General features: G+C 35.5%; 2 protein-coding genes across 3 annotated transcripts; both read right to left on the bottom strand.

The window, feature by feature from the left end:
• Positions 1-403: 403 nt before the first annotated feature.
• Positions 404-5326, bottom strand: LOC123911058 (tRNA (cytosine(38)-C(5))-methyltransferase 2-like). 2 transcript variants are annotated; one of them, XM_045962387.1, is made up of 10 exons: positions 5041-5326; positions 4849-4959; positions 3443-3536; positions 3245-3363; positions 3022-3144; positions 2317-2653; positions 2088-2182; positions 1256-1318; positions 1026-1090; positions 404-885 (listed from the first exon to the last, which is right to left on the bottom strand). In XM_045962387.1, exons 1-10 carry the CDS (start codon positions 5092-5094, stop codon positions 810-812), a joined length of 1137 nt encoding a protein of 378 aa, XP_045818343.1. In that variant the 5' UTR covers positions 5095-5326; the 3' UTR covers positions 404-809. The 2 variants fall into 2 exon arrangements, with proteins under 2 accessions (XP_045818343.1, XP_045818344.1); XM_045962388.1 differs by lacking the exon at positions 5041-5326 and having other exon boundaries at positions 3245-3355.
• Positions 5327-8020: 2694 nt separating this feature from the next.
• Positions 8021-13324, bottom strand: LOC123911148 (splicing factor 3B subunit 1-like). The gene is made up of 2 exons (XM_045962503.1): positions 9289-13324; positions 8021-8310 (listed from the first exon to the last, which is right to left on the bottom strand). Exon 1 carries the CDS (start codon positions 13143-13145, stop codon positions 9342-9344), a length of 3804 nt encoding a protein of 1267 aa, XP_045818459.1. The 5' UTR covers positions 13146-13324; the 3' UTR covers positions 8021-8310; positions 9289-9341.
• Positions 13325-17045: the final 3721 nt, after the last annotated feature.

Below are 17045 nucleotides of genomic sequence, written 5' to 3' on the forward strand. Positions count from 1 at the left end.
TATTCCCAAGAAAACTAAATTACTTTTTGTGGGTCATAGTAATTGGTAGGATTTAAAAATTTGATCAATATTGTTTTAAAAAGTAAAAATAAATTTATACATCGTAAAATATTTTTCTTATTTGTACTTATTACACAAAACTAAGAAAAATATATGATTCAACTTTCACTTCTATGTAATGGCATAAACTTTTCCTCATAATGATTGATACTGTCCAAAATTATGAAGTTTTTCTTTCTCATCGCACATACCCTTGTATGAAGAAGTGCTCAAAATATTTGAAATATATACCTCAATCTCATGACATTATTCACCATTTCACCCACAACGAGATTAAAATAAAACATGTATTCAAGGTAGTTCAAATAAGGCATGTATATGGTACATGAATTACACAGAAACGTTTCCTATAAGGCCAACACGGCACACCGACTTAATTTTACCAAAAACATACAAAGAGGCGCCTCTTAGTTCCACGAGTAATTAATTTCTGATACATTCAATTGTGCATTATAAATTATACCAGATCCTATCATTTACTCTGCAAAATACTTGACACAAACATTTTAACCCTATTACAAAGTTCAAATTACATTTTTCACACACTCACTCACCTGTTAAACACTATTAAGAAGAATTCTCCCAGAATTCTGCGGTGAAAATATCTGAACTCATGTAATCAGGGTTTGACCGCCATGGTTGAAACAATAACTCATGGCACGGTGTTACATGATCTCACTATCATTGCATGATAGGCACATGAAGAAACTATCTGTTTCTGTTGAATGAATATTGTGATTTCAAAATCACTAAGCTTCAGTGAAAAGATACTGAAGTAAGGGAGCAACAACTGCTATGCTTAAACTGTTCCCTAGCAAAGCATACCTGCATAAGAAAGAAGACTACTACATTAATAAAAATCAGAATGCAATATACTTAGCACTAAGGAATATTTGAAATTACAACAACAAAACCATTCTACATAGCAATGCCAAAGTATTGTTTAAGCCAACAAAATAGCATACCGTTGTTTGAGACTAATGTGTTCTGGAAACTCAAAATCTTCAGGAAAAGAATGTAGGTTTGCAACCTAGTCACAGGATAACATATACCTTCTCAATTAGTAATACTGCTTGAAATCAAAACAATATAATTTTATAGATAGATACATGCATACATATGCAAGCATTATGCACAATAGACACAAACTTACGAGAATGCATGATATCCCTGAGAATAAAGAAAATCCACTCACCTCTCTTGGTGTAAAGTATCTCAGACACTGCTCCTTGAGTGATGTTTTGTCCCTCTTCATTGGCTGCACATTCAATTGAAGTCACTGAGGATAGCAAAGAGTGGGACTAGTTTCATACTTATGAGAATGAGACTCGTTATGAAACAGTTATTAAAAATTTATTTTAAAAAACCCATGAATGTTATTAACCTGTTATTTAACCTTTATTTCCAAATGAAACTGAACCCCATATCTTTGTATTGTCACTGTAGATATACTTTTCATCATAAAAAGACCAACAAAAATAAACTTAAACTACATGCTGATTTGAAAAAGTGAATGAGAAGAAACATATTCAGTTGTAGCATCATAATACTATCATATCTGAATTGATATTGAAAACTGCATATTTTATGAAAAATATGGAAAACCTTTCAAACACCCGATGGATAGTCATTTCGAAGTTTGTATCATTAATTTATCCTTTCAAAGTTGCAACTGAGAATAGCTACCAAGAATAATGCTAGCAACACACTCTCTTAACAAACACACTCCAACACACTCTCTTTTATTGGTTGAAATTCACAAGGGTCCCATAAAAAAATGTGAACCTATATAACTTTTATGGGACCCATATAAATTTTGACCAATAGAAAAAAGTGTGTTAGAGTGTGTTTGTTAAAGAGTGTGTTGCTAGCACTCCTCTAGCTACCAAACATAAGACATCAGGATGATTATATAGCACGGAATAGCATCTGAGTGCTTCAACAACATAAATGAATTGCACCGGTATGTCAAATGCTAATGCATAAAACCATAGGGCTAATAAAGGCTTCTGTTAAGAATTCCAAACCTGAATAGTAGCCAAAAGGGAGCCAGTTCCCTTCACATATCTGTAATAACTTTTCGTAAAACAGCAGCAACGCTTTGAATCGGGATAGACAACATCTAAGCTCTTTTAAGGAAATGGGGTTCAAAAGAGAATATTACAGAAGCATTATTTTTTTCTTGGGAATAAATAGGGTTAAAGTTGAGCATAATGATTTAAATATGCTTAAAACCAATAAATAGCGCAAGGATACCCATAGCACTTCCCCACCGCTCTAACAAGCTAGGGTGGACGTAATACTTGTCTATAGAGTCATATTCATGATCATGATCTTTTCCTGAACTTCTAGAAGTGTCATTTGATAGACCGGTCGTTGAAGCTTCAGATTCAACATCTGTATCACTGCTAAGATTCTTTAATACGAGAAATTTCTCAATAGATTGACATGACTGCAACACAGTTTGCCTGTCCTCTAGTGATAAATCATCTTCCTTTGCAACTGTATTAAAATGCTCAAATAATGGTCTTGGAGATTGAATCAGTTGGCAGTTCAAAAATTCGTTTACAAATGATGACGGTTTTCTCTTAGCCTGAAAAAATTACAAATATTCAAGGCAAAAATCACAAACTTAATAAGCCAAAAGGTTTACAACTTCAACTAGCAAGAATACTAGTTAAAGATATTAGAATAACTAAATCTATCTACTTTTGCCCTCAATGTGAAATAGGCCGTTATCATCAACACATATTGCAAATCAAGTAATTAGCAATTACTTTTTCCATGACACTAAACTGCAATTAAAATCCAGCAGCAAAAAAAACAGGATTACAATGAGAATATCCCAAAGCATATTGTGTGACACCAACTGTTGATGACATAAAGAATACATCCCAAATCTTTGAAACACTCATTTCTACTTCAGAAGAAAATAATATTCTAAAGCTAAAGAATACCCACCAGACAAAAATAACGAGGCCTAGAATATGGGATTCCAAACTGTAAAGGGCTCAGAATGAACTCTTGTGTGATAAAATTTGTTTTTTCCAGTATTTCAATCAGTTTTGCGTGCGTATCAGATGTCTGTGGCCAGAAAGGACACAAAAGAATTAATGAATAGAAGAAACCATTAATGAAACTTATTTAGGTTGTTAGTCAACATATTGAATTGAACAAGACAAACCTCAAATCCAACTACATTTTCCACAAATAACATACTTGGAGGCCGCAATAAGAATGGGATGAGCTCAAGAATCTGAAGAAAAGAAAATGCCCGTGCATCACCAGTGTCCTTCTGGAGACCTAACAGAAGATTATTGAGCAACATTTTGCTTACAGAATTAAGTAAATAAGTTATCATAGAACGAGAAGAAAAATTCACCTTGTCGCGTGTAAGGTTGGCAGGGAGGAGAAAGGAGCCATGCGTCGGCACCATATTTGTCTAGATCGGCAGCAGTTAGACATTGAATATTTCCCTAAGTCAACCAACACAAATAAATCCCAATCAGGTGGATAAAAAATGTCCAAGAGATTGAATTGATGTAGATTATGACATATAATGTGACATAAAATTCTTGGCTGAAATATTTATGGCACGGATGATCGTGGCTAAATATTTGTTAAAGGAAGAATGGGCCGGATCGTGTCATGCTTCTTGGCTGAAAATAAAATTCCTCTTTAATTCACTACTAGCCAATGCAATGGGATAACATAACATGCTACAACAAATAAACATTGGCTTGGATTCAGCCAATTAAAGCTTCCATTACTTTAACCTTTCAGGATTTATGATGCGGATTTTTTTCACCAGGATAAATATTGCAACAAAATAGTGATAAAATGTTACTTGAAAAATGAAACCCCATCTGAAACTACAGAGTTTACAACAAACACAACCAGACTAAATATATGATCAGTTCTCTGAGGCTGACTGAAAGATGAAAACCGCTGTCGAGACACACACCGGTGCGGTTAGTTCAGCAAAATCAAAGTACAAGAATATTGTAATTCCTGTACATTAAAATCTGACATTGTTTGGGCAATATTTAATAAATTGACGTAGTTATCATCGCATAGCCAGACGATCATTGACCGGCAAAAATGGTTTGTTATGTTTTAGAAGAGCTCTTTAAGCTGGCAGCTTATATTAGCTTCAACTTGTTGCTCACTAGCTGAAGTCTCTTGGAATAAGTCTATTGTAAATACAAGACTAGGCTACCAGTACTAGACGCATACTGAGTCAACCTCTCCTTGAGCCCTACTAAGACACGTCCTTTGGGTTGTTTTTATCAACTTCAAGTTTATTAGTAAAACCTAATTTTGCAGAACAGATAGAAATCTAGAAATAAACTTCCAAAAACAGCTTAGAGGGGATTCATATAGAATCGGTGTATACAAAATAACCGAGAAAGTTCAAAATAAGCCAAAAATATCCATCTAGGGCCTATTTGGATTGACTTTGTGCCGCATAAGCACTTGTGTGACTATTTACGAGAGCTTGTGGAAACAACTTATGACAAGCCCGTAAGCTATTTTCAGCTTATATAAATAAGTTCTTCATAATAACTTGTGAAAACAGCTTATACTAGTTTATAAGAAAACAATTTGACTTCACTTTACCTTTTATCATACAAACAGATTATACATAAACAGTTGTATAATAAGCACTTATGCTATAAGTTATTAATTAAGTTATTGTCCAAATAGTGCCAAAATCACAATTCATAAATGCACAAACATTTAAGATCACAATTCTAATAATAAAAAATAAAAAACAAAGAAACAAACCTGGTAAGGACGATGATGAAAGTTATGTTGGTAAACATCATTTGCAATGTTATTGATCTCAAAAGCTTCAATCACTTCAGCGTTTACTTGTGCCTTCATCAACGAGTACCTCTAACAGAACAAAAAACACAATTTCAAATTTCAATTTTGAATTCGCAAATTGTAATAAGATGATTAAATTAGGGTTCTTACCATGCCACCGATTCCACTGTAAAACTCAAGCACTCTCTTCATCTCTTTCGTCATTCCGTTTAATTGCCGCTTCTCAATCCACGTTCTTCTGTTTGTAGAATTTATTTTTTTTTTTTTACAAAAGGACTATAATAAAATTTTAAATTCGCAAAAATAAACCAAAGTGAATATTGCTCTTTTTCAAAAATATTAATTAAATATGCCTTCCTTTTTTAATGATTTTTTTAAGTTTTTTGGTGCACCAAAAAGTTATCCATAGATGAAAAAATCAATTCAATGAGACATTGAGTCGGTTTAGATTAACTTATTTTTAAACTTATGTGAAACAATTTTTGTAAATAAATAAGTTTTTATATATTATTTTAAATTTATAAATGGAGAAATATTTGTTGGGAGAGGTCGACCTCTTAAATGGAACTCAGTTACCTCGAGAAGATTAGTCTTTACAGTTGTGCGCGAAGGATATCTTTGGTTTACAAAAAAAAAACACAATTTTTGTTAGTAAAAATTTATAAATTAGCTTAAAAGTTTAAATATTTACATAAATTATTTTTATAAACATAAAAAAACATACATGAATTCGGTGTATATTTAATGGATCTACCTCCTCTAAAGTCAATTATTCACTTTAAAATGTAAACCGGTAGTATGAAGTTATCACAATCACCACTCTTAATTTTTTACTTTATACATTACCCATTTAAAGAACCCTAATCCATATCCATATTTAATAATTGCTCTTATTAAGTGTTATAAAGTTGACTTAATGATCAAAATAAGAGTCAAGTGAAATGATAAAGATGATATCAGGTCCAGTTTTACCTCGAACAAAAACCAACAAATTAAGATCAATTAGTTTTTTTTGATAAAATTGCTCTGATTTACTTCATACATAGTTGTTTATTAAAATTTTGGTTGAAATAAACATCGAATTTTAAATGTGCAAAAATAATCTAAACGGTGTACCATGAACAACTTTTTCCCTAATATTGGATCAACTACCAACACCAAATCTATAGTTACACCTCCCCCACCACAATTTTCCTCCGTGAAGTGCAAAACGGAGGTTTGTCAAGCCGAATAACTCACATCAGAGGTCAAAAGATGTTGGTTCATAGGAAGCACGTTTGTGACTCTAACACAAGTTATCAACAATCAATAGAAGATATTGACAAACAAGGAGAACTTGCCAATTCTACAATTCAAAGTGAACTTCCCAGGTATAAAGAGCATGCAGTTATTGTTATGGACATCGCCTAAAACTGTTAATTTTCTTACTAGTCCTCATTTGTCTAAATTGACACCTCAAACTCGAGGACAAGGTGTATCTGAATTAGAGCGAAACAGACACTCCACTGTACCAGCAGGGAAAGAGGGTGAAATACAACCCACGTACCAACTACAGAGCACCAAAGATAATACAATCTCATGGAGTCATGGGTCTCAAATACATCAGATTCCTAAGAATAAAATTACAGACACGCCACAATGCCAAAGCAGAAACCAGATTGAGGTAACTAAATAAGGCCACAAGCTTGACAAACAAACAACAGGTACTGTCAAGTGGCTATAACCAGTCACCATTCCACATAAATCCCACATCAAAAAGCATAACACACCTCTAGCACAAACCCAATTAAATCAAGAACCAAAAAACCACCACCTGGTATGAATAAACAACCAGTAACTTGGCTTTCCCACCCCAAAAACACAAGTGGACTGCTAGCTGCTACATTCTGCAGAAAAACGCAGATTACCTAGCTAAAAAAGACAAAAACTGTATAAATAACGGCATCTAATCTTTAAACAATGTCATTAACTCATTATAATTCAATTACATGTTCACACAACATGAATCTTAATCTAGATGATAATTAATAAATCGTAACTCAATTACAAGATACTCTAAAATTTTAATCACTTAATGGGTAAGCACTTCAATATAATAAAGTGCTCCTTGTTAAGGGAAGCCTTTTATTTGGCAATCACCGCCAATATGCTATTTAAACTGTCGGTATATTCATTGCCTTGTCCCTACTTTCACTTGATGGAGCTATGGGATACACTTACTACATACTAAGTGTGTATGGAGTTCAATTGAAAGACCTCTAAGACAACTCCAACAGTGATACAAACACCAAAAAACAACACTGCAATATAATATTGGTTCTCTTGCAAATAAACAAGATAGTTAGTGACAATACGATAAATTTATGCAGGCACCATAATTCTCGATTGTATCTTCTATGTCAACTTCTGCTACTGATTTTGTATAAAGATCATTCAGCTGCCAATGTTTAAATGAAAAAAATACTAAAATTTAGATCACACAGAATATAATAACGGCATGCCTGCTACTGCAGTTGTGACAAGACAATAACATAACTGAAACCAACTTGTTTTGTTTTGCGGTTTTTTGGCCTTGGTTCTTAAACTATACAATAAATAGCGACGCACTATGTTTATCAAAGGTCACCTATTCAGACACTGGTGCATATTGGGAGATATTGAAATCTCAGAATAATGCACTCTACTTAAAACAGAGTAGCGATTATCAAAGCCCGCCTATTCAGACACTGGTGCATATTTGGAGATATTGAAATCTCAGAATAATACACTCTACTTAAAACGGAGTAGTGATTAAGACGTCTTTCAATTACAAAGACAAAATAATAGTTGGGAGATAAGATAACAGAAAATATTATTAGTAAATCATCAATATACAGAGAATAAAAAACTACCAGTCTAAAGATTGCCAGCATTTGGTGATCCATTTTCCAACACATTGATTTGAAGAGGTACTTTTGCCTGGCAAACTGGACACATGAATCCAACAGAATCTGATTGTATTTCAGAATTAACAGCAACATGGTTAAACTCTGTTCCACACCATACACACACAGTTGTAACTGATAGTAATAATTCTATGGCAGGAAATGTCAGACATTTCTGGAGTACAAGTAATGCAAAATCATAACGCTTCTTGAACACAAGTGATGTAGAATTAAGTTTCAATTTTATATTCTTTTTATGACAAAGAGGGGCCAGTCCCCATAAAAAAAGAACACAACTAAACCATGCGCATAAAGAAGCTCCCGCCTTATCAGTCAGCATTCACAACATTACATGCAAAAAGAAGGGCAGGAATAAAAAAAATTACTAGACTAACATATCCAAATCAAACTTAGTATAACCATCAGCAACTTGATCAGTCTCACAATGAATATGGTTCACCTGAATCCGACTGTCAACACCAAGGAGATACGGAATCTGCATCACAAGAGAGAAACAAGGTAAGTTCTCACACAACCCTTAATAATGTGTTTCTGTAATGTCAATTTTTTTTTGAAGAGGAGTAATGTCAAATTTTTATTATTTATAAACAAGTAACATCAACATTTAATTTCCTACAATTAGAAGTGTACAAAAGGTTGCACTTATTTAGAATGAAATAATCTCTAAGACTTCATCCATTGAATTTACCTGCTCGGCTAAATCCCCTAATGCATACAGTGCACATGGCAATCAAATTAGTTAGATTCTACAGTTTACATTTTTCATTTTACCAACATAAACTTTGCATTGATAACTATGTGTTAGAGGCAATAAAATATGTTCTAACATACTACTCCGTCCCATAATATAAGCAAAAAAAAAAAATTCACACTTATTAAGAAAAGTAAAATATGATAATTTCAAGGTTGACTTTTTGTGTGTTTGTTGAAATAAGTTTCATGGGAAGATGTAAAAACAGTTTTTATTGGTTATTGATTATGGGGAAAAGAAGAGAGAGAGTAAATTAAGTAAAAGTTTATCTTGAAAATGATAAAAGTTAGTTTTTTTTGCTTATAATTTGGGACATGAAAAAGTGATTTTTTTTGCTTATAATATGGGACGGAGGGAGTATTTGGATTTATCTTCGCAATATTTCAATTCCAACTTCAATACCTTTTTCTTTGGATCACATCTCTAACACCATGCTATATAATCAAAGTAACAAAAAAGCTTTCATACACAGTTTCCATGGTAATTCAATTTGAGATAATCAAAGTAACAAAAAAGCTTTCATACACAACAGTTTCCACGGTAATTCAATTTGAGATAATCAAATTAACAAAAAAGCTATTTCATGCACAGTTTCTATAGTAATTCAATTCAGGCAAACAAAAACAACACATGGCACATTAGAAATTTTTCACACAGAAAAGTGATAGATGCATAAAAGTTAGGCATTCAAAGAGAACTTACCAATCCATTCACAATTGCAAAACAGGGACATTCTCATTTGTCTAAATCAAAATCTAAATAAACATCATCAACTCCGATCTACTGTAAACATTGTTGTGCTCATCCTCTAGAGAAGGGTATGCTGCAACAAGAGCGTCTTGAGCTCCAATATAAAGAGAGTTATAAATCTTCCAATACACCTCCCTCACTTTTCGGGCAGGGTGGAACAGCCCTTGAAGACAGTAATTAAGAACAACAGCAGAACCCAAGGCTACCCGCATCCCTTCAATGGCTTCCATCACAGCATTTATCACATGTGGAGAAGTTTCAAATATATTTGGCCAAACATAGTTCAGCAAATGGACCAGCGCATCCTCGCAACCCAAACCAGCCACTCCCAATGCCATGTGCTTCACAGCAGATGCAGCTGTCTGCCTATGAACCAAATCCCTGTCCATAAGAGCATCCTCAAGCAAAGGAGTTACTGCATAGATGTAGTCCTTGCCCATTTCACCAATATACTCAAAGAGGAAAGAGAGAGACTTGAGCACACCATTTTGCACATTTAGCTCTGGAACACGGTACTCATTCATCAGTGCTGGCAAAACTGTGAAGGGTGAACATGTTTCTGCAACAATAGCAATGGCAACAGTAGTGCATACACGATTCTGCCTCTCCTGCACCTTGAGATTATTCAATAGAGTTGCCAGGACATCCTGTGGTCCGATGGCTTTTGCAATATATCCGAAAGTGTTCACAGTAGCTCTACGAATTCCCTTCTTGTGTGCCTTAAGCATCTCAAGAAGCTCAAAACAGATCCTCATCCATTCTCTGGCAGGTACAAACTCAGCCCCACGATCAGCAATCCTACCCACAAGGTCAATACAGTTCTCCTGGACTTTCTCGTGCCTATTCTTCAATATTGGAGTCAACCTGGGAAGCAAATCCTTAATAGGTGGAGTCATCTTCGTCATACCAATAACATTAACAATAGACTTGAGAGCACCCAAAATTGAACCTAGAACTTCTGGATACTCTTCTCCAAGATACTCATACAAGACAACACCAAGATGACCCATCAACTGTTCCTCATGGCACTGCTTCATGACAACAGCAATCCTCGAAATGAGGTCTGCTGCTTGCTGTCTCACCTTTGCACTCTTATTGTTTAACCTCCACTTGATGGTACCACAAATCTGAGGAAGATATGGTTTTACTCTCTGCCCGAGCGAGTTTACAACTGCACCGAACCCATTAAGCATCACATTAGCATCATCGCTGGTCTGCTCTTGGAAAGCATAAAGAATACCATCAATCAAAAGTTCTTCCAACCGTGCATCTATATCAGATGATCCCAAGTTAGTGACCACCTTCTCAATAGTTTCCATGACCATTCGCCTATAAGGTTCACTCTCATCTTTAAGATCTTCAACAATTCTTCCAACAATATCGGCAACACCGACCTTATTTGCTATCTCAACAGTCGTCTCCACAAGTTGCTTGTAGTTTCTTCTATCCAAAGCCATCCTCCTAACCCAGAAGTTTCTGAAAAACTCAGGGAGGATATCAGTTCTAATATACTCAGCTTCCACACCCTCGGTGCTCACACACTGCTTCACCACTTTCAAAACAATTTTCTTCATTTCTTCATCGGGTGACTGAAACTCCCGAATCAGAATAAGCATGACTTCCTTTGTATAATAGCTAGCATATAAGGCTTCCATCAACGGAATGATAAACCCAATTGCCTTCAAAAACGCAGCCAGCACCTTACCACGGTGTTGCCTAATTCCCTTCCACAGTGGTTTCAACACCGAGTCAAAACTTTCAATACCATAAGGGGCAGCCGCCTCAGCAAGTGCAGCCAGAGATAATGCAGTGATCGTCCTCACCTTCTGATTCTCATCATTCAAACCATGCTCTATAATCTCCACAAGAGATCTCAGATGGGGCAACACAGCACATCCAATTAAAATGGCAATCTGCTGTACAATCTTAATACCAGTGTGTCGAGCTTGCCATGATTTCTTACTCTGACAAACAGCCTTCAGGAAGGGCAATAAAGCCGGAATACCAAGAGCAGACGCAACAACACTAAAAGCTCTAGCAGTGGTATTCCTAACATATTCATCAATGTTATCTATGTCAGGCCTCATGGCAGCAATCATGGTGGCCAAACCAGCCGCTTTACTGAGATTCGATATTATTTCTCTCCCCTCAACACGGGCATAGTAGTCTTCATCAATCAAGAGGGGCTCAATAACAACAAGAATCTTATGCACATAAGGCCGAACCAATTCATCCAATTTATAAAGAACTCTATCAATTACCTTAACCAAAAGATGTCTCTCTTGGTCCTCCAAAGTAGGCTGCATAAGCAATGGCAGAATTCGGTTAAACAAAGGTCCAGCACCGAACTCACGAGCTTTATCAGTTAACTGCCTCAAAGCTGTTTTCCTCTGCGGTGGAGTACCGTTCTTCACTTTAAGCAGAAGCTTCATAATCTTCCTCTCTTTCTGCTCATCTGGAGACAACTCCTCTTCATTTTCTTCATTCAACAAAGCCCCGAAATACTGATAATCTTCAGGTTTCATGAAAGGCAAACCACCAGGAGCTTCCTTAGGAACATCATACTGCTGACCACGATTCTCTTCAGGAATTTGATAAAGCGGAGTCCCCAACGGCGTAGGGGTAGCAAGAAGCTTCCTTGCAGGAGTTCTAATTGGCACATAAGAAGCAGGAGGATCCAAAACCTTATACCCTTCTTGTGGAAACATAGCATCAAGCTCTTCATCGGTCAAAGGACGATTCCTCTCTTCAATATCCCTCTCCCACCTCAACAAATTATACTGCTCAGGTGTAAATGAACCTTGTAAAGCACCAGGAGTAGGAGTAGCCAATTCAACACCACCAACAGGAGTAACACCAGGTGTATAACCAGCAGCAGGAGTTGCACCAGGTAATGGAGTTGCACTCCCCATAGTAGCAGGTGTTTCATCCCATCTTGATCTTTGTCTCTTAGGAGTTGGAGTAGCCATTCCAGGAAGCTTAGGAGTAGCATCCCAAGCAGTTGCACCAGGTGTAGCACCAGGAGTAACACCACCAGGAGTAGCATCAGAATCAACCAACCTCCCCGGCGTCGGAGTCTCATCCCACCTATTCCTCCTCCCTGGAGTAGCATCAATAACTCTCCCCGGAGTTGGTGTAGCATCCCATCTCCCCGGTGTCATCGATTCCGGAGCATCCCAATCAGATGTTTTAGCCTTCTTAGCATTAGCACCACCTTCATCCTGAGATTGATCCCACCTATTCCTCCTCTTCTGCTGATTATTCACCTGTTGAGACTGAGACTGAGACTGATTCTTCTCCGGAGCAGCCTTAGCATTCTCTTCTTCCTCCTTCTTCTTCTTGGCAATCGCCCTCTTCGTTTCATCGAACTCTCTCTTCAACGCTTCATCCCTCATAATTTCAGCATAAGTCCTCACAGATGGATCCGGCGTCTTCTCTCCAGCAGCAAAAGGATCATGTCTATCCGGAGAAAGAATCTGATTCAACCTACGCTTACGATAATCATCTTCACGATCAATTATTCGCCGCGACTGAGGTAAACTCGAATCTCCAGCATCGTTTTCGGCGGAAGGAATTTCTCTCATGATAGATTTAGGACCAGTGTATGAAGGAAGTCGGCGAGAAAACTCGTTATCGGCTTCGAGATTTTCAGCATCTTCGCTCGCCGGAATTGAAGTGAGATATGAAGATCTATCGCTTGCGCCATAGAGATCAGTATCGAAGGTGAGTGCAGTGAGTGAAGCGAGTTCTTGTTCCATCTTCTTTCGGTCTTCTTGCGTTTTCCTAATTTCGTCATCGTTCGACGACATGGTTGTTCTGCTTCCAAAACCCTAGATATGGCGGTTTTCGAGAAGGTGAGTGATTTCACGATTTTGAGAGTGTGAAAAAAGAATTTGTTTATATATGATGCCTAAATATCACATAAACCGACATAGCGATTGGGTTTTTGGGTATGGTCCATTCAATTTAAATGGGCTATAGTCTTATCAAGATAGGTCCCATGATAAAATTATATTATTAAATTGAAAGATATATTTTGATAAAAATTATATATTTTTTTTAAAATGATAAAAATTATATTATTGATTTTCTTTTGAACAGCAAAATATGATTGTATACAAGGAGTATATAATGGTAAATTCTAATATGGATCACTTCATCAAGTGGTCCATAGTGGACCAGTCATGAATAACATTATAATGAATATGAATTTTACAAAATTCATTGTTGGATTGAAAGTTTATATCATATGGATCATTCATAAAAAAATTTAGAAAAATTGAAAATCATTTGATAAGTTATTGAGACACATCAAGATTAACGGTTTATTAAATAACGTAAATCTTGATGGGTCTCAATAACATATCAAATGATTTTCAAAAAAATTTAAAAAATTTATGGATAATCTATACGATATAAACTTTCAGTCCAACAGTGAATTTCAATAAATTCATATTCGGTAGATCACTTGTCCACGGTGGACCACTTGTGAAGGTGGTCCACCGTAGCATTAGCCATATATAATATAGTGGAAAAAGTATGCTCTAAAAAAACGGTGGAAAAAGTATAAAAGGTACTCGCCCCATTAGAATAAAATAAATATATTTATTGTACCAAAAAATATATTTATTAACCCAAAACATTTAAATTACACAACTAAGGTTAAGCAATCTACTCCCAAAATGTTGCCCCAAAAAAATTATCTATCTATATAGTTAAACGGATATTCATTCCATTAATATAACAAACACAAAGAGTTTTGCTTTTTAGCCAACAACCATTTCCATGAAATCAATTTAATCATTTCCACGATTTCCTTAACCTCCACCACTTTATTGGAGAAAAAAAATCAAATCATTGTTGGTTCGCCGTAAAGTTCAAATCACTGCATGTCATACTAACAAAAAGATTTTTGCTTTTAACACCCCTTAATAATCCAGTTACACCCCAAAATGACCCAAACACCCCTTTTATAAATTTAATTTTCAAAACAACCTATTTTTCTGATAAATCCCTGTCACGTATTCTTCTTCTCCCACTCTCCCATTCTCTTCCACATGCTTCACATTTTAATCTCATTTCTTCTACATTTGTCTAGTGTCTACAAATCATGGTACGTACGTACGTTGGTCTCGTTCAAATATATATCATGAAATTAGCCAACGAGTACTTCAAGCAAATTTAAAATGCCTAAAAATCAAATTAACAATCATAACCCTTTTCTTCAAATGAATGAATCTCATGAAAATCCAATCTAGACAAATCACAAATTATCGTTACCTACAAAATTCAAAATTGTTTTATTACTGCTTAATTTGCAAATCTTATATTTCTTCTAAAATATGTAGGCTTGTACCTTTGTTGGTATAAATAGAACCATCTTCACTTTGGGTTATACGTGAATTGAATTTACATTGTCATAAGTAAATTAAATTTGCATAGTCATGCTAGACAAAATGAAAACGTAGAATCTAACTAAAACCGTAGAAATTCAACTATGTATGAAACAACTTGTGATTCAATGTTTAATCATTCATAAAGTTTGGTTACATCTCCAATCCATGAATGTTTGTGTGGGAGAGAGGTGGAGATTGAAAAACGGTTTTGGAAAAAATTATATGAACAAGGGTAATTTTGGTATTATGATAAGTTGTTAAATTAATTTGGGTGTAACCAGATATTTTTGGGGTGTTATTAGAAAAATTCTAACAAAAATCCCTTCTTTCTACTCTTTCCTTTTTTTTAGAGACGCACTGAAAAAAGAGAACAAAGAGAGTTCGATAATACATTAACTACCCCAAACCAACTATTTACTCTTTGCCAAACATCTGAAGCAATTGGACAAAGAGCACATAAATAATTTTTAGTCTCCAAAGCCTTAGCACAATAGGGACATAGAGTCGGGACACCCCTATTGGATTATCTCTTTATGTAATAAGTTTGATCGCGTCTAAACTCGGCTTAATAATGTGTGCCATAAAAATACAATCACCTTTGACGGAGCCCAACTAGACCACATCCTCTCCAATATTCCAACATGGTCCTGACTAGGGTTGGGAATAGGTCAGGCGGCCTACAGGGGTCTTCGGCCTGGCCTGTATAAGTTTGGCCTGGCCTGGTTATTAAAAATGTCAGGCTTAGGCTTTGAAAACGGCCTGTTTACATAAATAGGTCAGGCTTAGGCTTCTAAAAAGGCCTACGAAGCCTGATAGGACGGCCTGTTTATAATAATTATTATTTATATCTTATAAAAAAAATATTATTTATAATTATTATTATTTTTTGTAATCGTATTTGTTATTTTATTAGTTTTTAATTATTGTGTTAATCATATTATTAGCTTTTTCTTAATGTTGTAGAAATTATAAAAATTTAAATGTGAACTTTTCAAGGTCTGTTTAGCCTATTTAAAAAAACTATATAGAGAAGCTTTAATGTAACACAGGCTTTTAAACAGGCTACGAGGCCATGCCAGACTTTTAAAAGGCTCAGGCCAGGCAAAAAAAATAACATTTAATAGGCCGCAGGCCTGAAAAAAAAAATCGTAGGCCAGGCTTAGGCCTGTCAAAGCCTGGCCTGGCCTGACCTGTTCCCAACCCTAGTCCTGACCCAAAGAAGACAAAGGGTGGAATTTATGATACAAATAATGAGATTTAACAGTATACGAACCACCACTATCAAAACAATAATTCCACGAGTCTTTGTCCCTTGTGAGTCGAACTGGCTCTATCCATAAGTTTGTGCACTAGTTGTCCTTCCCATGAAAAGAGGTTTTTCCGCCATTTGAAGTTCCAAAACCACCGATCGGCCTCCCAATTGCTCATTCGTCACTACAAGAAAACAACCATTTACCGACGAAAATTACTGGCGATTTAGGTCCTCTGTACGTTTATGGCGGCCTAAGCCCCCAATAAGTATAAAAAACTGCCAAAAACTAAAAAACTATTATTTAAATGATTATTGTCAAACTTACCGGCGGTCCTGGCCGCCAGAAACTTGCTTTTCTGGTAGTGGCGGTCGAGGCCACCATTAAACTAAAGGAACGAAACGATTACTGGTGGTCCTGGCCGCCGCAAATGTGTTGGGAATTTAAAAAAAAAAATAGCAGTTGTTGTCGTCCTTGGACTTTGTGGCGGCTTTGACCACCAATAAGCTCCAAGACATAGCTTTCGACGTAGCCTTCCCCATCTATATATATTTTCATTCACTTCACAACTCTCATTTCCACAATCCATTCTCTATCTAAAATTTCTCCAACATCTCTCTAAATATTCTCCAACTCTTTATCATTTCATTCTTGTTCTTCTTCACTTTTGTAAGTATTTCTTTAATATTTATGCAAGTTTAAAAGTTTAATATTTGATATTTATATTAAGATGATAAATTGTGTTTATGCTAATAGTTATTTTTAAAATTTTAATGTAGCAAGTGTTATTTTGTCTGGCGATTTGCACAAGGGAGTGTAATGTAGTTCAATTTTTTTTTATTTGAACTTTATGAGTTGTTTTTTAATGTTATGTATATTTTTATTAATAGTTGTTTTTCTGTTTTTTATTTAGAGATTCATGGTTGGTTCGTCGGTTGCCGTGGTTGGGAGCTTAGTCTAAATAACTCACAATCAAACACTACCCGGCACAACAAGTAAGTAATATTATTTAGTTTGTATAATATATATTATATATGTTTGTGTGATCTTTTAAGCTTAGTAA

Source organism: Trifolium pratense, linkage group LG2 (genome assembly GCF_020283565.1).
Source record: "Trifolium pratense cultivar HEN17-A07 linkage group LG2, ARS_RC_1.1, whole genome shotgun sequence".
Classification (NCBI taxonomy): domain Eukaryota; kingdom Viridiplantae; phylum Streptophyta; class Magnoliopsida; order Fabales; family Fabaceae; genus Trifolium; species Trifolium pratense.